We start from the raw sequence: 26,550 nt of genomic DNA, 5'->3' as shown, positions 1-26,550 counted from the left end.
GCTGCCAGGAAGTCCTCCATATTTATGAGCTTTGTATAATCCCGCCTCCAGCACTGATTGGCAGCTTTCTGACTATGCACAGTGTACACAAAAAGCAGCCAATCAGGCATGTGGGCAGGGTTATACACAGCTCAGCATTCCGAGCAGTCATAGATCTGCAGCAGATTTTATTAAAACTACAGCAAGCAGCCCAGTATGTAATACATCGCTGGAATCAGGGTCTCTTCACTTACATCATGCTAAGGTATCAAAAACCTGCTGACCGATTCCCTTTAAGCTCCCGTGTAAACGTGCGGCTGATCTGAGTCCTGTAAGGAATTTTGTAAGTAAATTCACCCTTTAATACACTCCGAGCCTCTTGAATTAGATCCAAGAGATAAGAAGTTTTCCTAATTCATAAAACCAGGCATACTTTCCACCCAAAGGTAAACACGCGGAACAATCATAGGATGCCGAGCCGTCTATTTATGTCGTATACACACGTTAGGGGCTTGAATTCTGGGAAAGAACTGATTGCAAAGAATCTAGGCGAAAAATTAAAAACCAGCACAATCCTGGAAAACCATGAGGCGCGGTCATCTGCGCTAAACCTCAGTGATGACTTATTCAGACATGATACAGATAACGGAGGGCGTCACCGTGTACAGAATACAGATCGAAAATGATTTCCTGGGTATATTTTTACCCTGGCAGGAAAATGAATGCATTGGTCTCGAGCTCCGATAATTCCATTTTTAAGACCATAAAATAATCCAGCACTGATCCCAAGTTACAGCCTGTTCACACTAAGGCTGCATTTATCATTTTGCAGGCTTCAGAGCTGAAATCTCCCAGGTTCACCATTTATAGAGTTTTTCCTGATCATTTGGATGTTAGCATCAGGCACTTTACCAGAGATGGCATTAGGGAAGTACTCACATTGGGCTCACAATCCCTCGGACAAATAGTCGGACAGATAGTGTACAGACCATAGACAAAAGCTAAAGCCTCTTTGTAGAAATATGCTTTTAAAGCATACTTAACTTTTTTTGGGGAAAAAACCTTTATCCTCCAAGTGATCGCTGGAAGTCCGCTTCGTTCATTGTCTATGGGACTGCTGAGTATAGAGCTCGGCTATTGCTCATAGTCCCATAGACAATGAATTGGGCAGAATTTGAGTCCATTCTCAGGGTTCCTGAACCCCGACGATGGCAATCAGCGTGTTATCCCCTATACTATGGATCGTGGATAACTTGTTTTTGTTTTTTTTAGGAATAATCCTTAAAAATTGTTAATGTTAGCAATCAGTGTAACAATGCAAGGCAGTGAGTTTCAAAGGATGGGTGCAGCACGAGAGAAGTCAGAGTGAAAGGATGTAATAACGAATGTGGTGTAGGGCTTTCAGCTCTCTGGTAGCAGCTTGGATACGCACAGGCACAATGTCACACCAGGTGAGAGAAGGAACAAGTGTACAACGATGGGAAGAGTGGGAAAGGAGCCCAACAAGTAGGCAAAGGGGGAGTGGAGACCCCTAGGCCGATCTAATATCACCCTGACTACCCTGTCATCCCTATACAGGTTCCGCAACTATCACCGAGCAGGAAACCTAATCCCTGAATGTCCGTAGACCTAGGCCCTAGGTAGGGAGGGGACGGGGTGAACACTAGTCAGGCCCCACTGTAACTAAAGACAACAAGGTAAACAAACAAAGGGGATATACTTAGCTTGAGAAGACACCAGAGAGAAAACGCCAACTGTCCTCCAAGGGAAGTCCAAGGAGAAACTAGCCGACTACTAGTACTCCAGGCATGGCCAGAGAAACATAGAACTATCACCGATGACTCTCTGGAAACACTGAGAGTATTTAACTACCAAGCAAGGGTGTGTCAATTAGCAGCAGAAGGTGGAAGTCGTTGCTGGGTCCTAAAGGGAGAAGCATATCACTACACTACAGTGATGGGAGGATCAAGATGGCGTCTACAATGCCAAGCGCAGTGACCTTCTACAGCTGGATCCAGAGCGACACTGTCACTGTCATACTTGATACACCCGTGACTCACAGGGTTTTTATATCACAACAGAATAAAATTTATTGTCCTTCATAAACTTTATAGCTTCAAAATGAAAACAGTCCTTTCTTCCGCACAAATGGATAACAAAACAGTCCTTTCTTTGGGTAAGGCAAAGAAAATCAAAACAGTCTCACCAATGTGGTATTTACAGGAACTTCTCAGTCTCTAGCATAGACTATCCAGCATGAACAGACTTTCTCTACACTCTGCTGAGCTAGCTGCCCGTTATTAGTTCTGTAAGACCCAGACTGTAGTATGGGAGCGACCTTTCCCATCCAGACTCTTTTGGTCGCTCCTAAATCCTGGACCCAAAATCCACTTAAAAGAAAAAACATCTCAGTAACCTACACCTGCCATCCAGGACCTTACCTCCTGCTTTCTTACAGTGGATAATACAAAACAGTAGAGGCTACAATACATATATATATGTATATATTTTGTAATATACATATACAGTACAGACCAAAAGTTTGGACACACCTTCTCATTTAAAGATTTTTCTGTATTTTCATGACTATGAAAATTGTACATTCACACTGAAGGAATCAAAACTATGAATTAACACATGTGGAATTATATACTTAACAAAAAAGTGTGAAACAACTGAAAATATGTCTTATATTCTAGGTTCTTCAAAGTAGCCACCTTTTGTTTTGATGACTGCTTTGCACACTCTTGCCATTTTCTTCATATACAGTTTTAAAGATGTGCTGATACAGGAGACTCTCTACTACAATGAGCAAAAATCAGAACTGGACTTGGGGCTGAGGGTGACAGCTGAAGATCAGGTAACATTAGGAAAAAAATGAAATTAGTAAGTAGAGTTAGTGCAAATCGAATTGAACGTCCTAGTAAATTAGCCATGACTGTAATCTGTGGCCGCTGGCCGGGAGCGGTAGTGCCACCTCTTATCTGATGGATCTACTTTTAATTAACCCCTATGGTGCAGCATCATCTTTGCGCCTAATCAAAAGAAGAGCCACGGACACCAGCGGGTAAAAAACAATGGACTGGGATGTGCGAAGTGATTAGTTCCAACTCTATTAGTAAGAAAATGTAGGAAAATTAAACAATTATTTAGATTAGAATCAGATCTAAGGAGAATTTTTGAAAACTGGACAACCCCTTTAAACAATCCTAAGAATAGGTCATCAAAATCTTATGTGAGGAAAACCCCTTTAAGTAATTAAAGGCTTATTCTCATCTCCATAAATGGGTATTGTCGGATAGTGCTTGTAAATATGAGCAATTTTTCAATTTATTGCTTATTAAAATTTTCAGCCGTTCTTGCAATATCAACACTTTTCTTTTGCTTACAGCTCGTTGCCTTGGAGGCCGACCACCTCTGCTAGACAGCAGAACGAGTGCAGAGTTTACAAGCTCATTCCTATTGAGCTTGTAAGCGCTGTTTTTAACCTGATCATGATTGCTGGAATGCACTGTTACCTCTTAATTCCAGCCAGCGCAATTCTTAAATGCTGGTCTCCAAGGGAACAAAGTATAAATAAAAGAAAAGTGGCAATATCTCAAGAACGGCTGCAAATTTTAGCAAGCAGTAAATTGCAAAAGTGATTGTCTTTACAAGCTCTATCCGACAATATCCATATCCTACAATATGTTATCCTGTGGTTAGTAGATAACTTACATCAGCCATGGTCACATTGAATTACATAGCAAGGATCATCTACTGCTAAACACAATATTGCTCAAACCTGGAACACCCTTTAGGTGACCAAATGTGGGAATTGTGTCATCTTGGCAAATCCGGGTGGCTCTAAAGGGCTTAATTATTTGTATCACTGATAAAACACAATCCATGTAATGTTTTCCGTTGCCTTTCTCCATGATGCTTACACAGATGACCGGGTCGGTGATTTCCTGTGACCGTCAGTTTATTTATATCTTCTCTGGATATTCCGACCCTGATGTCCGATCTTCTTCTCTATGATGTTTTATATAGTTTTTTTGGTGCTTCGTAAACCCGTGACGTTACCAGCCGAGTTTCTGTTTATACGTGGTATTTAAATGACGGTAAACGTGACGTGTTTTCTTTTAACTAAAATTTACAGTTTTCAGTTATTTTTTTTATCTGATTTTAATCAGTAGATAATTATTTCTGGAAACAATAAAAAAGGCTGGCTGGATGAAACAGGATCTTCCTGTTGCTTAACTCATATCATCGTGTTCTGAGATCAACACATAAATGCTTAAAGAGTAATCGTTGTTTTATATATTTCTTCATAAATCAATAATACACATGAAAATAAGAAACCGTGTAATATATCTTATCAGAGAAATCTGCTTTGTTCTCCTCCTGGACTGATGTTTTACTCTCAAAATTCTTAATTCAGTGAAAACAGATTTTTCCCATTAATGAGATAGATGACAGTTGGTGCTTATAAAGTTCTATGGAGAACTGTAACTGTCATTCCAGGAGAACTTGCAGTGGAATGTCTGTCTTCTTCTAGCTCCTTCTCCATAGAATTTTAAAAGCACCAACTGTCATCTCCTATCTCAGTAATGGGAAAATCTATCATCAATAAGACGAGGGAGAGTGATCTATCAGTCCCGGGGAGGGGAAAGAAGCAGATTTTTCTTATAAGATATATCACCAAGTTGCTTATTTTGATGTATACTATTAACTTTTGAAATAAAAATTAAAATGGTTATGGTATGTGCACACATTACATTTTTTTTCTGTGCAGTTTTGTTGCTTATTTTTTCCATGCAGATTTGCTTAGATGTCATTTATTTCAGCATTTTGCTGCAGATTTCACCCGTACTGATGAGTGGGGAAAAATCCACAAAAAAAACACACAACATAAAATGCGGTAAAAATGTGCGTTTTTTTCTGCCAACACATCAGAATTTGCAGGAGAATTTTTTTCTGCTTCCAATCCAGAACGTGTGCATATAGCCTTACATAGAATTAATATTAATTGAGTTGTGATCCGTAGCCTATTCACGGCAGGATAATATTTTGTAATAAATAATATAAATATTACGATCCTAACATTCTTGTTCTTTACCTTTTTTTTTTAACAGTACGGAACAATTAAAGAAAAACCTTGGTCGTGGTGGGATGGTTTTTACGCTTTTTTGAACAAAATAGTGTCTTTAAAATAAATGGATAAATAGATAAGGTAGCAATATAAAGGTTGCTGAGCATTGATGCAGGGACAATACTAGCAAATACAAGCTGCAATAATAAGTGTATATCACGCAAGTGATTCAGATAAAAGTCCTATAGTACTGTAGTATTGAGAGGGTTAAATTTCCCTAACAGAAAAGACTTGAATACAGGTACGTAATACACTTACATATGTGTATACCCACCGCCCCAACGCACGTTTCCTTAGAACTTCATCAGGAGACGTGTCCCGCGTCTTTGTATATATTGTGTCATGTGAATTGTGTTGTAAGGTATTATGTAAGATAAGTAATGTTAATAATGTACAGTAGAGGGTGTAAAGTGTAGGACATAGGCTATAAGATAGGTAGTATAGGGATAGATAATTGACGGTAGTTTAAGTAATGACAGCAGGACAAGACAGAGTTAATGTTTGGACTAACCCATAGTGGGAGGAGATTAGTGTTAGAGAGATTGACTGCTTCCTGTAGTTAGTTAGTTCGAGTTTGAAGAGTCAAGTGAGCAGTACTGCCGAAAAGGGTGATCCATACAAAAAGGAGACTTAAGGCCAGGGATAGCGAGATCATAAAGAAGAAGTAACTGACTAGTCATAATGGCCTTCTGGAGAAGGAAACAGTGTGTTTGCAGAGCCCAGGTGTAAAACTACAGAGGTAGGATATGGTGTGAGGGAAAATGATTTATACCGTAGAGGAAACGAACGTAAGACTTTGTAGCCGCTATCACTTGTATATAACCTTTGCCAAGTTATCAATCAGTAAAGACTCTATGTTTGAACGACGGTCTCCTTTATTGAACTGTGGAATCTATGGTCCTGGCCAGCCCACACCACCAGCTATCCACAGCCTGCACAGGTGTAAGACCCTCACAGCGCAAGTCCACACACCCAGCCAGGATCTGCACTTTCATGTAGCGCACCGGGGCGTAAACAGACACTGGGGACTGATGTAATTTTAGGGGTCTGGTCTGAGATTTGAACTCATTTTAGGGGTCTGTTCTGGAGTCTGAAAACATGTAAGGGTCTGAATTAAATTTAGTTCTCTAGTCTGAATTCTGAATTAGTTTTAGGGTTCTGGGGTCTTAATAAGTTTAAGGCTCTGAGGTCTTATTTTTGAGGTATTATCTATGTTAGGGGTCTGGTCTGGTTTTCATACTAACAAACAATAAATCTTGATGTAAATCATTCTCCAAAGTTTCCAAAACTTTACTGTTGGTGTTCCCCTGACCACAGACCCACGGACCGTTACTACAACTACCAGAGTGCTCCTATTCTAGATGGACAAGACGTTCCTTTCAGTCTCCAATGGCTCCTACTATTTCAGTATGAACACCAAACATTGACAGGAGAAAAAGTAGGAAAATTACAAAGTATGCTTCTTCTTCAAGGACATTCCTGACACAAGTAACGTTCTGTATGCGCCCACGTGAAGAAGAGGAATTTACCACTTGTAGAGACAATCATCAAGAACGACAAAAGGAAACTGATCACACAGAAAGTACGTCACCTGCCATGGAAACGTTAATATTTTCAACCATTACCTCTAATACTGAATAATGGATTTTGACTAATGACACAAGAGACTATGAAGCGGTCAATGGATTTAAAGGGGTACTCTACATAATACATGAATCAAGTTGGAATAACAGTAGTGCTCTAGACAACCTCATGTAAAAAAATACCAAGGAGAATCATTTCAAAACTTTTTCCACCTTTAATGTCCCCCATAATTTCTATTGAATTTCAATTGGAACATAAACTGAAATCTTTTCTGGTGGAAAAATGAAAAATAAAGAACTAAAATAATGTGGTTGCATAAATATCTACACCCTTACACTAATACTTTGTTGAAGTGCCTTTTGAATTTATGACAGTTTTCAGTCTTTTTGGGTCGGAGTCTATCAGCAGAATTGACAATCTTCACCCACTCTTCCTTGCCGTAGCGCCACATCTCCTGTGTATAGCACCCTCCTCGGGTCATTGACAGATTGCCAATTGGAATCACATCTGGGCACTGGCTGGGCCATTCCAAAATGGTGATCTTCTTCTGGAGAAGCCATTCTTTTGTCTTTTGTTGGTTTGGAGGTTGCTCGGGGTTGTTGTCATGCTGAAAGGTGAAAATCCTCTTCATCTTCAGTTTTTTAGCAGAGGCCTGAAGGTTTTGTTGCAGAATTGACTGATATTTTGAACTGTTCATAATTTCTTCCATCTTGACTAAAGCCCCAGTTACAGCTGCCAAATAATAGCACCGAAGAATAATGCTGCCTCCACCATGCTTCACTGTGGGTATGGTGTTCTTTTGGTGATGCGCAAGTGTTTTGACAAAAAAATTCAACCTTGGTCTCATCAGACCATAACACATTTTCTCACAGGCTTTTGGCAGACCTGATGAAGGTTTTGACAAACCATAGCCAGGCTTAAATATTTTTCTTTTCTGTAAGAAAAAGCTTCTGTTCTGTCACCATAAATATGGGAGATTGTTGTCACATGTAGTACACAACTAGGACTTACCTGCATACCATACCATACCTGCAGCTCTTTTATTGTTGTGAAGATGTTCGTCCATATGGATGAGTCACTATAAGTGTTGCAACTTTCACTGTCCTCTAATTTTCACCAGCTTTTACCTAACATCAGCATCTACATCAGGCCGAGTCCAGCATAATGGGTGCTCTCTGGCTAATAAATGAGAGGACCCATCTTTATAATGTCCACATGCCCTAAAGGGAAAGCCTGGAGACCGCAGGCACTATGGAGTAAGAGGAGAAGACTGACCCACTCTATTAAAATATGTTATTGTTCCCAATGACGATCAGCTGAATTATGAATACAGCTCTGGAATATAATTCAGTCTGTAACTCGGGATCAGTAGAATATAAATAATGCAATGTATTTATAAAGTTACTCAACATTTCATGTAGATTATTCATACATATAATGGGAGCCTTGAAGATGGATATAGTGGAAGAATTCTCCATTGTGTAGTTGTGCTGGAAGATTGGCTGATCTCGCACCATTTTCGTTGTGCATCGCTGCAGCTCCGGGAATGTTTATAATATGTGGTTGATTTCGTGTCCATAATAATAGGACTAGTGATTTGATCATGGATGACGCACATATGATTTCAATATGACAACCCATGAATACGATGAGAGTCAAAGCGGATGTGATCATTACACCGGACCTCTATAAACAAACATCTGCAGCGTGCGTAAGCATCAACTCTTCTCCGAAACTTTCATGTACAATTATCCTCCTCTATCAAGTTGCTTTTTCATAGGTTTTAGATACCCTTAGCTGCCTAGACAATAGCGCTTTCGGACATGGCACCGCTATATGATCACACACCTTCACACATTACCTGTCAGTCCTTTGGGGGTTGTCTCAAGGTAAATGACTGCTAAAAAGAATTGGACAGCCACTTGTAAATTTTGTAAAGTCACTTATTCTTATATACTATGGTTCCAATGCAGCAGCGCCCCCTAACTGTCTATAGTAGGAAAAACATTAAAGTTTCAAAAAGTTTGGAATTCCTTAACAAAAAGTTTGGAATTTCTTTAAAAAAAAATAAAAAATTATGTGGTCGCTTTATTTTCAACACATCCTTTTTTTTTTACTCAATGCTGGAACCATTTTTCTTCCAAGTTTTCACAAACCTTGTTGCATCCATTTTCTATTCCACGTATGAAAAAAACAACAACTTACTTTCCCTACACATGAAACAGTGCACAGATGAGATCCCTGTGCTGTATTTCTTTTTTCATTGGCTTACATTTGATCAGCGACACAGATCAGATCTGTGTTTTTTTTGTTTTTTCAGGGGGATGAGGAGTGTGGAAAATCTACCCCCCCCCCAAAAAAAAAATAAAATAAGGATATGTGAAATGGCCCTTTGATTGCAATAGGTCAATGCTGTATCCATAAAAATATGGATCGTACAAAAAAAACCAAAAATCTGATGTGAGACACCGGCCTCCTTCAGTCATTTTTCATGGATCAATTCTGTAACAAAACTGCAGCGACACGTATGTTTTTGATCGGAGTCACAGATCAAAATTTCCCATAGAAGTTTATGGGCCAAAGAAAATCAGGGACAGCACATGGGTGACATCGGGGTACAATCCGTGCCCCGTCTGTGAATAGTGTCATAATGATGAAGAGATGATTTGTAATTCATTGATTTATTTTTTCATATGTGAAAATCACTGATGAAACTGATCACACTTACTGATTAAAATGTGACTGGTTTTTTTTTTGCCTGCTTGAAAAGTCACTGACATCTGAATGAGGCCTTAAAGGGAATCTGTCAGTAGGATCAGCCTTCCTAAGCCGTCTACATCGACATGTAGGTCATAGGAAGCTGAATTAAATGACACCTTGATGTCTGCGATCCGATGTCTTATTCCCGAGAAATCCATGTTTTCCTTAATATGTAAATGAGCTGTTAAGATGTATGGGCTAGACATAGAAAAAGTATCTACAGTCTCAGGGAGGGCAGAAAAAAAGCAAAATGTAGTTAAGTAGAAAGCAAACGATAAGGAAATAAGTGCAGTATAGAAGCTGTGCCAATGTATGAGCTACTGAAGCCAGCAGCACAGAATCACATCCAGCCTGTATTACTGGGAGAGACACTCACATAATAGGAAAGCTGATACTTGGAGGGTGGGCAAACTCCATGTCAGGGGGTCTGAAAATGAGTAAATAGGGCAGATTCGTACCAACTGAACGTCACCTCGTATATATATGTGCAAATCACTGTTTTCTACACCAAAGGTCTCCATAAATTGCCATGATGTAGAATTAATAATCTGCAGTGATGCTAAATTTAAGCCCCATGACAGCTGGTCGGCCGACAATTGTAATGCACGTGTGATTGTCTCCCTCAGAGGTCACCAAGTGACGAGCGGTGTATAGCGGCTGCTTATCCCCCTGCACATAACGCGCATGCGCGGCATGGTATAGGATGTGTGTGTGGGGGGAGGGGCTGTGCGACACATCGGCCGGGCAGAAGGAAAATGTATACAACTTCTATTCCATAAACAAGCAGTGACGTCACGGCCGCCCGCCTGTCTCTTCGTGTGGACACGCCCCGCTGGTGACGTCAGACAGGGAAGTGAACTAGGAAGTGGAATGTACACAGCACCCGGCGGAGCAGCGCGCGCCCCGGGATCCCCGAGCTCCTCCGCCCGCCCGGCCCATGACACACCAGGTAGGACGTGTGACGACACTGAACTGTGTATGGTGTGTACACTGTGCTGTCCATAGGACCTGCACTAATATGTGTAATGCAGTGTGTGTATATATATGTATATATATATATATACACACTACTGATAGACCACTGTACATATACTGTGCTGACACCATTATACACATACTGTACTACTTAGACCATGCTATTTCCCGTATATGTATATATACACTACTACTGATGTACCACTGTACACTCCATATATTTACTGTACTGCTGACACCATTATAATGTCCATATACACTGTACTATTATATATACACACTGTACTACTGATATACCATTATACTGTACTGCTTACAGACCATATTATTGCCCGTGTGTGTGTGTATTTATTTTACTCACTTATATACAGTAGTGCTATCATATTCCACAGCACTTTACATACATAATCATCACTGTCCCCATTGGGACTCACAATCTACATTCCCTATCAGTATGTCTTTGTAGTGTGGGAGAAAACCGGAGAACCCGGAGGAAACCCATGCAAACACGGGGAGAATATACAAACTCCTTGTAGATGTTATCCTTGGTGGGATTCAAACCCAGGACCCCAGTGCTGCAAGGCTGCAGTGCTAACCACTGCGCCACCGTTCTGCATATACAGTACAGACCAAAAGTTTGGACACACCTTCTCATTTAAAGATTTTTCTGTATTTTCTTGACTATGAAAATTGTACATTCACACTGAAGGCCTCAAAACTATGAATTACCACATGTGGAATTATATACTTAACAAAAAAGTGTGAAACAACTGAAAATATGTCTTATATTCTAGGTTCTTCAAAGTAGCCACCTTTTGCTTTGATGACTGCTTTGCACACTCTTGGCATTCTCTTGATGAGCTTCAACAGGTAGTCACCGGAAATGGTCTTCCAACAATCTTGAAGGAGTTCCCAGAGATGCTTAGCACTTGTTGGCCCTTTTGCCTTCACTCTGCGGTCCAGCTCACCCCAAATCATCTCGATTGGGTTCAGGTCTGGTGACTGTGGAGGCCAGGTCATCTGGCGTAGCACCCCATCACTCTCCTTCTTGGTCAGATAGCCCTTACGCAGCCTGGAGGTGTGTTTGGGGTCATCGTCCTGTTGAAAAATAAATGATGGTCCAACTAAACGCAAACCGGATGGAATAGCATGCCACTGCAAGATGCTGTGGTAGCCATGCTGGTTCAGTATGCCTTCAATTTTGAATAAATCCCCAACAGTGTCACCAGCAAAGCACCCCCACACCATCACACCTCCTCCTCCATGCTTCACGGTGGGAACCAGGCATGTAGAGTCCATCCGTTCACCTTTTCTGCGTTGCACAAAGACACGGTGGTTGGAACCAAAGATCTCAAATTTGGACTCATCAGACCAAAGCACAGATTTCTGCTGGTCTAATGTCCATTCCTTGTGTCCTTTAGCCCAAACAAGTCTCTTCTGCTTGTTGCCTGTCCTTAGCAGTGGTTTCCTAGCAGCTATTTTACCATGAAGGCCTGCAGCACAAAGTCTCCTCTTAACAGTTGTTGAAGAGATGTGTCTGCTGCTAGAACTCTGTGTGGCATTGACCTGGTCTCTAATCTGAGCTGCTGTTAACTTGCGATTTCTGAGGCTGGTGACTCGGATAAACTTATTCTCAGAAGCAGAGGTGACTCTTGGTCTTCCTTTCCTGGGGCGGTCCTCATGTGAGCCAGTTTCTTTGTAGCGCTTGATGGATTTTGCAACTGCACTTGGGGACACTTTCAAAGTTTTCCCAATTCTTCGCACAGACTGACCTTCATTTCTTAAAGTAATGATGGCCACTCATTTTTCTTTACTTAGCTGCTTTTTTCTTGCCATAATACAAATTCTAACAGTCTATTCAGTAGGACTATCAGCTGTGTATCCACCTGACTTCTGCACAACACAACTGATGGTCCCAACCCCATTTATAAGGCAAGAAATCCCACTTATTAAACCTGACAGGGCACACCTGTGAAGTGAAGACCATTTCCGGTGACTACCTCTTGAAGCTCATCAAGAGAATGCCAAGAGTGTGCAAAGCAGTCATCAAAGCAAAAGGTGGCTACTTTGAAGAACCTAGAATATAAGACATATTTTCAGTTGTTTCACACTTTTTTGTTAAGTATATAATTCCACATGTGTTAATTCATAGTTTTGATGCCTTCAGTGTGAATGTACAATTTTCATAGTCATGAAAATACAGAAAAATCTTTAAATGAGAAGGTGTGTCCAAACTTTTGGTCTGTACTGTATGTATATGTATATATATATATATATATATATATATATATATATATATATAATATTACTGTACTACTGATATACCACTGCACAGTCCATATATACGTTGCAGGGTTGGACTGGGGTGCCTAGGGCCCACCAGGGGAATTGACTCCAGGGTCCCCCACGACAGCTACCATAAATGGTTTTATTACTTGTTCATTTTTTGTCCTCTCTCAGTAAAACGTGTGCCTTTTAGCAAACTATACAGTGTGCACTGCACTATATCAAAGTGTTTTTTGTTAAAATGGAAGAAACACGAGATGACTGTCAATCTTCCTCGGTCTGGGGCTCCATGCAAGATTTTTCCTCGTGGGGTAAGGATGATTCTGAGAAAGGTCATGAAGGACCTGGTCAATGACCTGAAGAGAGCTGGGACCACTGGCTCAATCATGACTGTCAGTAACACACTACACCGTCATGGATTAAAATCCTCCTGGGCATACAAGGTTCCCCTGCTCACACCAGCTCATTAATGTCATTAAAAAGAATCTTCCTATTTTACGTACTGACAAAGTATTGAAAGAAATTTTGGAGACAGGTTGCCATTTCGTGGCTAAACGTGGTACTACCATTTCTAACATTGTATCTCCCAGCGATCACACCAATGCTGCAACACGCAGGACGAGCTGCTGGCTTTATATATGCATAAAGGCGATGTCAGCAGCTTGTCAGTAACTGCTATAGAGAGGGGTCTTCCCCCAAAAGGAGGTGGGGATAGACCACACTTGTTAAAATTTAAGGGAGCAGCATGGATTTTAAAACACAATAGCAAAATCCCCAATGGAATGAACATTCGCTCTGATTTAATGTATATACACTGAGTCTGTATTATTTTGTATACATTATTATGCAAAGGTTTATAATTAACCCTATTACCGTGTTCTTTGCCCCTCCCATTTTTCTCCTCCCACTATTTCCTTTTTCTATTTAAGCAACCATGAGGTACCATGTGCTCATGCTTAGACTATGATAAAGAACCAGCTTCAGTTCAAAACGCGTCATCGCACGTACGCATGCGGTTGCATCCGCAACCAGTTTTTAACCTCTCATGCTTTTTTTTTTTTTAAAAATAATAATTTTTCATTAAAGGTTGTTTTTACAAAAAACATTTTTGTTTTTTTCCCATACCTGATATTTGGAACTGTTCATAATTCCCTTCACCTTGACTACAGTTCCAGCTGACAAATAACAGCCCCAAAGCATAATACTACCTCCACCATGCCTCACTGTGGGTATAGTGCTCTTTTGGTGATATACAGTATTGGCTTTGTGCCAATCATACCTTTTGGAATTATAGACAAAAAGTTTACAAAAAAGCTTAGTCTCATCAGATCATAACAGTTTTTCCGCCCAGGCTTTTGGCAAAACATAGCCAGGTGTGGATATTTTTCTTTTCAAGAAAAGGCTTTCGTCTTGCCTCCTTACCCCACAGGCCATATAGATGAAGAATATAGGAGATTGTTGTCACATGCAGTACTCAACCAGTACTTGCCAGAAATTCCTGCAGCTCCGTTAATGTTGCTGTAGGCCTCTTGCCAGCCTCCCGACCAATTTTCTTCTTGTCTTTTCATCAATTTTTGAGGGACATTCAGTTCTAGGTAATGTCACTGCTGTGCCAGATTTAAGCCATTTCTCAATGAACGTCTTCACAGTGCTCCATGGTAGATCTAATGCCTTGGAAAAAATTTTTGTACCCTTCTCTTGACATAACTTTCAGCAATGAGATCCCTTTGCTTTGTAGTCAGCTGATTGTTCTGTAAACTACAGCTTAGAAAATGTCAGGAAAATCCGACTAGAACAGCAAAACTTTATATGGGTTAATCAGAATCACTATAAATTAATTATAATAGTTCTTATTGGCATATTTTATTTTAAATGACATACAAACTGCATTTTAACAGGGGTGTGTAGACTTTTTATATATTATAGACACACCCGGCACTCTCCATATATACTATACTGTCTGTGGATACTGTGCCCCACCATCCATATACACCACACTATACTGTCCATATATACTGTACTATAGTGACCATATTTATTCCTAGGATGCCCCCGGGTGCCGGACCAGCTGGCCTCCCCCAACGCACACACTCAGCTGTGGATCCTGGGAGATGAAGGAGCGTCTGGGCACTGGAGGTTTTGGATACGTCCTGCGCTGGCTCAATAGGGTGAGGGGCAGTCTCTATATGTCTGTCTCCATATTATCAGTGCAGGATTATAATCTCCATCCATTATGTCTCCTTAGGACTCCGGAGAGGAAGTGGCCATTAAACAATGTCGCCAAGAGCTGAGCCCGAAGAATCGAGAGAGATGGTGCCTGGAAATTCAGATAATGAAGAAGTAAGGAACTGAAATTCTTGGAAAAGGAGACAATATGGGGGATTTATCTGTACTTTTAAGACCTCTTTCCTATAGTCAGTAGGGGTCTGACCGCTAGAAACACCACAGATCACAATAACGGGTCCAATGTCTGGTGTGTGAATCGAGCAGTGGTCACATATAATCTCTATACTCCCATAGAAGTGAATAGAGCGGTGGTCACATAGGAGCACTACACTCCCATAGAAGTGACTAGAGCGATGGTCACGTATAAGCACTATACTCCCATAGAAGTGAATAGAGCGGTCGTCACATAGGAGCACTACACTCCCATAGAAGTGAATAGAGCGGTGGTCACACATGTGCTCTACACTCCCATAGAAGTGAATAGAGCGGTGGTCACATATAATCTCTATACTCCCATAGAAGTGAATAGAGCGGTCGTCACATAGGAGCACTACACTCCCATAGAAGTGAATAGAGCGGTGGTCACACATGTGCTCTACACTCCCATAGAAGTGAATAGAGCGGTGGTCACACATGTGCGCTGCACTCCCACCCTCTTGGTGGAATTTATAAGTCTCTTCATCTTACCGCTGCCTGATTTCAGTTGTCCGGACTCTGTCATTTTAGGCCATTTTGATATTTCTATTACAGATTAAATCACAAGAATGTGGTGTCGGCCCGAGAGGTCCCCGAGGGCTTGCAGAAGCTGGCTCCGAATGATCTTCCTTTGCTGGCTATGGAGTTCTGCCTGGGAGGTGATCTGCGGAAGGTGGGTAATGTACCGCTCCGCTGTCTGTGTCAGGACCATATCCTTGTTTATTACATACTTATCCGTAACTTCTGCTGTACTGAGGCTCTTACCCTTGATAAAATGCCTTCTGAATCCCTGCTATGAAGTACTAACTTGCTGGGGGACAAGCTCCAACGAGAGCTTGAGTCATGGGGTTGAGGTGTTTAGTGATCTACTACTCACACAGGAGATGTTGACCTTTGAAGTACCATCTTGAAATAACCCATGAAGAACCATAGACTAATGGTTAAAGGTTTGGAAACAATTTATTTTATTGTTTTATTTTCTTCATAAATTCTAAATTAAACAACTTACTAAATAGTCCTCATTAAAAATGTTCTACCATTCTGTTGCTGTAGAGTCTGTGCAACTCTTCACCTAGTTGCCTGTCCTGCTGCTTATGAAAATGGTATGGTGAGAATACGCTGCTCCTGGCTCTCCCCCTTTCCCTTTCAGTGCAGGAAGGTTGTGTATGACATCAGAGTGTGGAGAGGCAGGAAAGCATACAAGTCTTAACGGAGGGCAGACCAGTATATATAGGCAGGAAGTGTGTACACGATAGTCTGGAAGGGGAGAGGGTGAACAACCCGTATATTTGTTTAGAGAGATATGAAAGTGCTCTCTGCAGGGTATGTGAGGGGACTCTTTAGGATCAGTGTAATGAAAGAGGAAATCCTTCATGAGTTGTAGAAGGAGAAATCGGTGCAGGAATGAAGCTGTGCTGATACATGAGTTAGTGAAGACAGCAGCATCCTGGCTACCCAGACCTCCCATTCAGCATGTATTACTGAGAGGAACATGAGAAATATCTGAAACAAGTAGCATATTTTATGTGGTGTGAAAATGTCCTTCTTCATGTGTGACGTGACTGCACATTTGTTGAGGTCCATTACTGATCGCCTTCTTCTCCATGCAGCACTTAAATCACTATGAAAATTGCTGTGGCCTGAAGGAAGGCCCCATCCTGAGCCTGCTGTCTGACATCTGTGAGTGTCCCCCAATATTGGACATCATACACACTACACCCGGGCTTCATTAACCCCTTTGATGCTGCCCATCTATGAGACAATATTCCATTTCTCCCTTTAGCCTCTGCTCTTCGTTATCTCCACGAGAATCGAATCATCCACCGAGACTTGAAACCGGAGAACATTGTCTTACAGCAGGAAGAACATAGGGTAAGGAAATCCGACACGGCACGTCCTTGTATTTTTTTGGAGGTCCACCCAAAATGTCAAATGTGTATGTTACCATGCAGAGATAAAGGGGTATTCGCAAAAAAAGCAAACTTTATATTGGGGGCGCAATGTTGTTTTTTTTCATGAGCAAAGCCTAAAATGTTTCATTAGAATGTTAAAATTATTTTCCCACTTCAGGGGGGTATTCCCATCTCCAAGATCTTATTCCAATATGTAGTAGGTGTAATAATAATAATATTATTAACAAATACCTCCAATTAGAAATTCGGTATAGTTTTTCTGATTAGCTATGTTGCTTACCCCATGTGCAGGGCATTGCAGTAGCTTAGGTAGCTATGGTTACGACCACTAGCAACTAACTGTCACTATATGAGTGGACGGAACCATGGATACGTAAGCTACCGCAATGCCCTGCACATGGGGTAAGTGACATAGTGAATCAGAAGAACTATACTACATTTCTTATTGGAGGTATTTGCTAATACTATTATTATTACACCTACTACATATAGGGATAGGATCTTGGAGGTGGGAATACCCCTTTAAGGGAGCCTTTTAGGTTGTTTCTTACATGTGGAAGTAGTGGTATGGCTGTGTTCCAATAAAAAAATTATACCTTTTTTTGTAGAGATCTGATGTGCCAGTCATGAAAAAATAAATCTGGAGTCAGAAGCCATATGCAAATCAGACTGAAAGTTCACTTGGGGTGTGGCCATGTACTTAGGCGACTCCTCCATATACATGGACAAGCCCCTGTGCACTGTCAGCCTAATTTGCATATGACTTCTAGACTTGATTTCTCATGACTAGTACATTGGATCTCTACAAAAATAATTGTTGGCCATAGGTAATAAGTGTTATTAATGGGGGAAGCCCTTTAGCTGTGGTCATCCTAGTGGAGATCGTGTGCAATTACAGAGAACTGATTATCTATTTGTGGGTGTCAGGACCATCATTACTTATTAATGTTTTTTTTCTCAGTTCATTCATAAGATAATCGATCTGGGATACGCCAAGGAGCTGGACCAGGGCAGCCTGTGCACCTCATTTGTGGGCACCCTGCAGTATCTGGTGAGTGGTCCGTGGTCACATAGTCAATATGTTGCCGGCCCTGCTGTGTAATGGATAGCTGAACCCTACATAATGTTTAATACCTTACGGCTCCCTGTTCAGTGATGGTTAGCAGCGATCTTGAGACCCCCACTGATCACTCAGATTAAGGAGCAGCAGCTCATAGATTTTGATCATTGTCCATCCATCCGGTGATCTCCATAATGCAATGACATTTCCTTCTTGGTGTTGCACTTTCATGATTGATGAAAACGGGGTGGTGATCGCTGTGTAATGTCCTCTGCTTCCCCGTGTGTCTCAGGCCCCGGAGTTACTGGAGCAGCAGAAGTACACGGTGACCGTGGACTACTGGAGCTTCGGCACGCTGGCCTTCGAGTGTATAACAGGATTTCGGCCTTTTCTTCCTAACTGGCAGCCGGTGCAGTGGTGAGACGCGGTGCTGTCATTTACCACAGGTTGTTCTTCTGTGACCCCACCGGCTGGGACCACTCACCTGTGTGTTTTTGGGGCGCAGGCACAATAAGGTCCGTGAGAAGAGCAACGAGCACATCGTGGTGTATGAAGACCTCTTGGGAGCGGTGAAGTTCTCCAGTGTCCTGCCAATGCCTAATCACCTCACTGGGTGAGAATTACTTTCCTCATCCCTCCTCTTTTGGTCTGGTCAAGGTTTTGGAGGGGTCTTTTCCCTGTGGCTGATCTCAGTATTTGTGCCTAACACCTCTTCTCCAGTACATGCCGACTACTTGTATCATAATCTTCTCAAGAACCTTCCACCTCCAGTCATTTCGGAGGTCTGTGAAAATTATCCATCCATCCATCCCATCTCTATCTATCCAGTGGCGAACTGCCAATGGCGGCAGGCCACGCCACTGCTATGGGGCCCGTGAGCCGGGGGGGCCCCGAAGGAGCGGGGGAACAAGAAGGATAGGTGAGTATTGTATTTACAGGAAGGGGGGGTTGCGGCGGCGGAGAAGCGGGCACACGCAGTAGCCTCTGCTGCAGCTACCACGTGTGCCCGCTGCTGAAGGGAAATGAATATTCCCTCTTCTCCACTCCCCATGGGCGTGGAGAAGAGGGAATATTCATTCTCTTTAGTAGCGGGCACGGAGGAGCGCTGAGCCGCGGCTCCTGCTGACAGTGCCCGCTAAAAAGAGAATGCATATTCACTCTTCTCCATGCCCATAGTCCTGGTGTGGAGAGGAGTGAATATGCTGGCAGCTCACAGCAGTGTCTGAGAGCGCATGGCTGTGACGCCATGCGCTGCTTAGATGCTGACATGAGCTGCTGGCAGACAGGATGCAGCGCTGAGGCAGAGGTGAGGAAGGAAGGAAGGTGAGTATAAGTGTTTATTTGTTTTATGTGTGCAGTGATTGGGCCACGCGCGCCTGGTTTGGGGGATGAGGAGGGCCCACGCGCGCCTGGATTGGGGGGGATGAGGAGGGCCCACGCGCGCCTGGATTGGGGGGGATGAGGAGGGCCCACGCGCGCCTGGATTGGGGGGGGATGAGGAGGGCCCACGCGCGCCTGGATTGGGGGGGGATGAGGAGGGCCCACGCGCGCCTGGATTGGGGGGGATGAGGGGGGCCCACGCGCGCCTGGATTGGGGGGGGATGAGGGGGGCCCACGCGCGCCTGGATTGGGGGGGATGAGGGGGGCCCACGCGCGCCTGGATTGGGGGGATGAGGAGGGCCCACGCGCGCCTGGATTGGGGGGGGATGAGGAGGGCCCACGCGCGCCTGGATTGGGGGGGATGAGGAGGGCTCACGCATACAGCATACCAGGATTGGGGGGATGAGGAGGGCCCACGCATACAGCATACCAGGATTGGGGGGGATGAGGAGGGCCCACGCATACCAGGATTGGGGGGATGAGGGGGGCCACGCATACCAGGATTGGGGGGATGAGGGGGGCCACGCATACCAGGATTGGGGGATGAGGAGGGCCATGCATACCGGGATTGGGGGGATGAGGGGGGCCATGCATACCGGGATTGGGGGATGAGGGGGGCCATGCATACCACGATTGGAGATGAGGGAGCCATGCGTACCAGGATGGGGAAATTTACCAGTAGCTACTGCATTTTATCCTATGGGGTGGGTAATATACTGTATAGAGGACTATGGGGAGTGCATTATATTCTATGGAGGATTATGGGAAGTTCATTATACTATATGAAGGATTATGGGGGGTGCATTATACTATATGGAGGATTATAGGTGGCGTATTATACTATATGGAAGGCTATGTGGGGCCATTATAATATTTTGAGGGCTATGTGGGGGACCATTATACTGTATGAAAGCAATTATACGGTGTGACGGTTTGTGTAGGGTCCAGCCTACTGTTTGGAGGGCTGTGTGGGGCCATTATACTGTATGGAGGGCTGTGTGGGGATCACAGTTGGGGCATCATCCTGTGTTGGGGTCACCATACTTTGCCTTGGGAGTTGAAGTGGGGCACAGGAGGGTCATTATACTGTGCATGTGGAGGCTAATGTGGAGGAATGCACCATGGGGGTGTCATACTGTGTTTGGGGGGCACTTTTATTGGCATCATACTTTGTGGGGGCAATGAAAGAGGAATCTAGGACTTCAGAAGGAGGGAAATTACTATCCAAGGGCTGGAAAGTTGTGAGAGCTGCTCTTCTGTGACACAGACAAATATTTATTTATTTTTTGTGTGTGTGTGGGGGGGTCAATTAGAGCTTCTGCTATGGGGCCCCATGATTTCTATGTAGTCCCTGTATCCCCTATCTATCTAGGTTTTTTGTCATGGTTTTTAGCCTGCAAAACTCACATTTTCCATCCCCAAAGTCTGGTGAACGTTTACAAACGGAGTGCTATTGTTTTCAATAGGAAAAAAAAATGCTGTTCTCAGAACATATTGCAGTTTTGTTCCATTGAATAAGGGTACTTCCCTGTAGAAAAGCTCAAGGATCTGCATCGAAATTTTGCAAATGCCCGTTATGTCTGTCTGATGTGTATTTACCCCAAGTGAACATATCTTTTAAAGTAGTATAAAAGGCACAAAAAAATAGTTGAACACAACAGCACAAAAGTTAAAAAGGCAGAAAATAAATATCCGCTGCGCTCCCAGGCAACATGTTTCAGACCTGCATTGTCATGCCTGAGAAGGGACCATGCAGGTCTGAAACATGTTGCCTGGAAGCGCAGCGGATATTTATTTTCTGCCTTTTTAACTTTTGTGCTGTTTTGTTCAACCATTTTTGTGCCTTTTATACGACTGGATCAATAAAGCGATTCTTTTAAAATGATGTGAGTACCGGCTATTGTTTGGACTGTGGCTATTACTGGAGTATTTTGCCGGTCACCCTGACAGGTGACTTGATTGCTCCTTTTCATATTTTATACCTTAAAGTAGTATTCTGGACTCCAAAAAATGGATAGGTAATCGATCAGTGTCCTTACATTGTCCTGTGTAACCTTGCTGCCCGGTCGCAGACAGATGCAGGTGGCATTGGTTTAGATAGCGGAGCGCTGCACTTAGTTATCATCATCTCAGATAACATGAATGTCCAAAATGATCTGACAGTTATCATCTATCCAGTGGATAAGTGATCATTTTTGCAGGCTGGAATACCCCTTTAATCTGAAATCAACCTTCTGCCTTATGAGACATCCAGGCTTCTACTTTTACAGTTCTATATTCCTGCATCCACCACTAGAGGGTGTTTTCCCCATACTGAGTTTAATAGGATGTGTCTACAGTAGACTCCTAAGCTCCCCCTAGTGGTGACTGCAGACAGTTTTTTCATTTTTTTTTTTTTTATGTAACTTTGCAAGGCATGATAAGTTGATGTCCTGTCTTATGGATATTTATTTCTTCTGAAAATGCCTCCTTAGGGAACACATCTTCCTATTGCTTTCTTTACCATAGGATCTTGGCTAGCAAATTAGAGTGCTGGCTACAACGCATGCTAATGTGGCACCCAAGACAGAGGGGCACAGATCCACAAAATCTAGAAATCGGCTGCTTCCAGGCTCTGGACTCCATTCTTAGCCTCAAGGTAAGAGACCAGATAAGAGCCCATAGTCTGTGTCCAATACCTCTCCCCCTATCCTAATTATCTGCCATGGCTCATTGTCCCACCACGGTGGTCACCGCATAAGTGGATCTATAGAATGGCCAATAATTCAGCTTTTTATATACAGTAACCCTTCCCCGTGCCGTCCTGTCCCTATTTGGATATGTTCACACCTATAATTTTTGCTGCATTTTTTTTTTTATGCAGGAAAAAATGCTGTGTACATTTTGCATATTTTTTATACTTTTTTAATGTCTAAAAAAAAAAATGCTGAAAGAATGGGCATGGTTTGTTTTGGAAAAAGAAATGCAATGCCGGTCAAAAAAGCCTTAAGAAATAAAAACAGCAACATGTGAATGAGATTTTAGAAACTGTAAATTGTTAAAAAAAAAAAAATGCTCAGTGTGAACGGCCGCTTTCTGTTTTTTTTTATTTTTGCCAGCTGCTCTCTGTGCTGAACATGGTGTCCGGCTGTGTGCACACCTACCCTGTGAGTGATGGCGAGAACCTGCAGTCTCTGAAGAGCCGCCTGCAGCAGGACACCGGGATACCGGAGGAGGATCAGGAGCTGCTGCAGGCTTCAGGCCTGGCCCTAAATCCTCAACAGCCTCTGATCCAATACGTGTCCGACAACATGGTGAGCGATACATGTGTGACTGGTGGTAATTCGACTGCAGGGACCCCCCCAATGATCGACAGAATGGGGATACCACAAAGGGATGATGGGACCCCTGTCAGGGGATCGCTAGTGGCCCCACAAAGGGAAGATGGGACCCCTGTCAGGGCATCGCTAGTAACATAGTTTTTTAAGGTTGAAGGAAGACTAAGTCCATCTAGTTCACCCCATAGCCTAAATGTTGATCCAGAGGAAGCCAAAAAAAAACCATGTGGCAAACCCTAAGCTCCACATTGGGGAAAAAAATTCCTTCCTGACTCCATACGACAATCAGACTAGTTCCCTGGATCAACGCCCTATCAAGGAATCTAGTATATATAACCTGTAATATTATACTTTTCAAGAAAGGCATCCAGGCCCTTCTTAAATTTTAGTAGTGAATCACTCATTACAACATCATGCGGCAGAGACTTCCATAGTCTCACTGCTCTTACAGTAAAGAATCCCCTTCTGTGATTATGATTAAACCTTCTTTCCTCCAGACGTAGAAGATGCCCCCCTGTCCCCGTCTCAGGCCTCAGAGTAATAAGATCAGTAGAAAGGTCTTTATTATTATTATAGCGCCATTTATTCCATGGCGCTTTACATGTGAAAAAGGGGTATACATACAAGAACAATTACAATAATCTTGAACACAATGTGACGGTGACTGGTACAGGAGGAGCGAGGACCCTGCCCGCGAGGGCTCACAATCTACAAGGGATGGGTGAGGATACACTAGGTGGGGGTAGAGGAGGTCATGCAGTAATGTGGTGGAGTGGTGGTTACTGCAGGTTGTAGGCTTGTCGGAAGAGGTGGGTCTTCAGGCTCTTTTTGAAGGTTTCCACGGTCGACGAGAGTCTGATGTGTTGGGGTAGAGCGTCCTAGAGTAGGGGGGGGAAGCACGGGAGAAATCTTGTATGCGATTGTGGGAGGAGGAGATTAGAGGGGAGTAGAGCAGGAGATCTTGTGAGGATCGGAGGTTGCATGCGGGTATGTAACGGGAGACTAGGTCACAGATGTATGGAGGAGACAGGTTGTGAATGGCTTTGTATGTCATGGTTAGGGTTTTGAACTGGAGTCTCTGGGCAATGGGGAGCCAGTGAAGAGATAGAGGAGAGGCCGGGGAATAGCGGGGGTATGGGTGGATTAGTCGGGCAGCAGAGTTTAGGATGGATTGGAGGGGTGCGAGAGTGTTAGAAGGGAGACCAGAGAGCAGGAGGTTGCAGTAGTCAAGGTGGGAGATGATGAGGGCGTGCGCTAGTGTTTTTGCAGATTCATGGTTGAGGAATATGCGGATCCGGGAGATATTTTTGAATTGGAGTCGGCAGGAAGTGGAAAGTGCTTGGATATGTGGTTTGAAGGAGAGTTCAGAGTCCAGGGTTACCCCAAGGCAGCGAGCCTGAGGGACTGGGGAGAGTGGGCAGCCATTGACGTTGATAGATAGGTCAGTTGGGGGAGGTGAATGAGATGGCGGAAAGATGATGAATTCCCTTTTGTCCATGTTAAGTTTTAGAAATCTAGCAGAGAAGAAGGATGAAATAGCGGACAGACATTGTGGGATTTTGGTTAGTAAGGAGGTGATATCAGGTCCAGAGAGGTAGATCTGTGTGTCATCAGCATAGAGGTGATACTGAAAGCCATGAGACTCTATGAGTTGTCCCAGGTCTAAGGTGTAGATGGAGAAGAGCAGGAGTCCTAGGACTGAACCTTGGGGGACACCGACAGATAGGGGGCGAGATGAGGAGGTGGTGTGTGAGTGGGAGGCACTGAATGTCCTGTCTGTTAGGTATGAGAAGATCCAGGATAGGGCCAAGTCTGTGATGCCGAGAGATGAGAGAGTCTGTAGTAAGAGGGAATGGTCCACTGTGTCGAAGGCAGATGACCGGTCCAGGAGGAGGAGGACAGAGTAGTGTCGCTTGGATTTGGCGGTTAGTAGGTCATTGGTGACTTTAGTCAGAGCAGTTTCAGTAGAATGGTGTGGTCGGAAACCAGATTGTAAGCAGTCGAAGAGGGAGCAGGAGGAGAGGTGGGAGGACAGCTCAGAATGGACGTGTTGTTCCAGTAGTTTTGAGGCGTAGGGGAGAAGTGATATGGGGCGATAGCTGAACACAGAGGATGGGTCAAGGGAGGGCTTTTTGAGGATGCATGTGATTGAGGCATGTTTGAAGCATGAGGGGAAGACACCAGTTGTTAGTGACAGGTTGAAGAGGTGGGCTAGGGCTGGGATGAAGATAGTGGTAAGGTTTGGGATGAGGTGGGACGGGATTGGGTCAATATCATATTGGGTCTTTGTACTGTCCCCTCATATATTTGTACATAGTAATAAGATCACCCCTAAGCCTTCGTTTTTCCACAGTAAATAACCCCAAGTGTAATAACCTGTCTTGGTATTGCAGACCCCCCAGTCCTCTAATAACCTTGGTCGCTCTTCTCTGCACCCGCTGTAGTTCAGCTATGTCTTTCTTATACACCGGAGACCAGAACTGTACACAGTATTCTAAGTGTGGTCGCACTAGTGACTTGTATAGAGGTAAAATGATGTTCTCCTCATGAGCATCTATGCCTCTTTTAATGCATCCCATTATTTTATTTGCCTTTGCAGCAGCTGCCTGACACTGGCCACTAAACGTGAGCTTGTCGTCCACCAATACACCCAGGTCTTTTTCAGTGACCGTTTTGCCCAGTGTTTTACAATTAAGCATATAATTATGCATTTTATTTCCTCTGCGCAAGTGCATTACCTTACATTTATCCCCATTAAAGCTCATTTGCCATTTATTAGCCCAAGCTTCTAGTTTACATAGATCCTCCTGTAATATAAAATTGTCCTCCTCTGTATTGATTACCCTGCAGAGTTTAGTGTCATCTACAAATATTGAAATACTACTCTGTATGCCCCCTACAAGGTCATTAATAAATATGTTAAAAAGAAGGGGGCCCAATACTGACCCCTGTGGTACCCCACTGTTAACTGAGACACAGTCTGAGTGTGTTCCATTAATAACCACCCTTTGTTTCCTATCACTGAGCCAATTCTTAACCCACATACATATATTTTCCCCTATCCCCATTGTTCTCATTTTATGTATCAACCTTTTGTGTGGAACCGTATCAAAAGCTTTTGAAAAGTCCATATACACAACATCCACTGCATTTCCTTGGTCCAGTCCCGAACTTGCCTCCTCATAAAAGCGGATCAGATTAGTTTGACAGGAACGCTCCCTCGTAAACCCATGTTGATATTGGGTCATGAGGTTATTCTTCAGATACTCTATTATAGCATCTCTTAGGAAACCCTCCAGGATTTTACCCACAGTAGAGGTTAAGCTTACTGGCCTATAATTTCCAAGTTCAGTTTTTGTCCCCTTTTTGAATATTGGCACCACATTTGCTATACGCCAGTCCTGTGGTACAGACCCTGTTATTATGGAATCTTTAAAGATTAAAAATAATGGTCTATCTATGACGTTACTTAATTCCTGCAGTAATCGCGGGTGTATCCCAGTGGCCCCACAAAGGGAAGATGGGACCCCTGTCAGGGAATCGCTAGTGGTCCCACAAAGGGAAGATGGGACCCCTGTCAGGGAATCGCTAGTGGTCTCACAAAGGGATCATGGGACCCCTGTCAGGGGATTGCTAGTGGTCCCACAGAAGGATGATGGGACCCCTGTCAGGGGATCACTAGTGGTCCAACAAAGGGAAGATGGGACCCCCGTCAGGGAATCGCTAGTGGTCTTACAAAGG

The 26,550-nt window shown here is 43.3% G+C and overlaps 1 protein-coding gene across 2 annotated transcripts in view; it reads left to right on the top strand.

Annotated features, from left to right (window-relative positions):
* Window positions 1-5,690: 5,690 nt before the first annotated feature.
* The window catches only part of IKBKB (inhibitor of nuclear factor kappa B kinase subunit beta), a 30,931-nt gene continuing 10,071 nt past the window's right edge, over window positions 5,691-26,550 (top strand). Inside the window, exons 1-11 of one of the 2 annotated variants that reach the window (XM_073653970.1) lie at window positions 5,691-5,852; window positions 14,764-14,886; window positions 14,964-15,058; window positions 15,695-15,812; window positions 16,750-16,819; window positions 16,923-17,011; window positions 18,014-18,103; window positions 18,405-18,529; window positions 18,618-18,725; window positions 22,001-22,130; window positions 22,591-22,785. In XM_073653970.1, the coding sequence (XP_073510071.1) occupies window positions 14,830-14,886; window positions 14,964-15,058; window positions 15,695-15,812; window positions 16,750-16,819; window positions 16,923-17,011; window positions 18,014-18,103; window positions 18,405-18,529; window positions 18,618-18,725; window positions 22,001-22,130; window positions 22,591-22,785 (1,077 nt within the window). In that variant the 5' untranslated portion in view covers window positions 5,691-5,852; window positions 14,764-14,829. Of the gene's footprint in view, window positions 5,853-10,254; window positions 10,407-14,763; window positions 14,887-14,963; window positions 15,059-15,694; window positions 15,813-16,749; window positions 16,820-16,922; window positions 17,012-18,013; window positions 18,104-18,404; window positions 18,530-18,617; window positions 18,726-22,000; window positions 22,131-22,590; window positions 22,786-26,550 lie in introns of those variants that run through there. The other variant, XM_073653969.1, reaches the window with a different exon arrangement.

This window comes from Phyllobates terribilis, unplaced genomic scaffold (genome assembly GCF_046119375.1).
Source record: "Phyllobates terribilis strain yellow unplaced genomic scaffold, ASM4611937v1 Scaffold_11__3_contigs__length_659146591, whole genome shotgun sequence".
In the NCBI taxonomy this organism is placed as follows: Eukaryota; Metazoa; Chordata; class Amphibia; order Anura; family Dendrobatidae; genus Phyllobates; species Phyllobates terribilis.
Note: the sequence above shows the minus strand (reverse complement) of the source record. Positions and strands in the feature narration are given on the sequence as shown.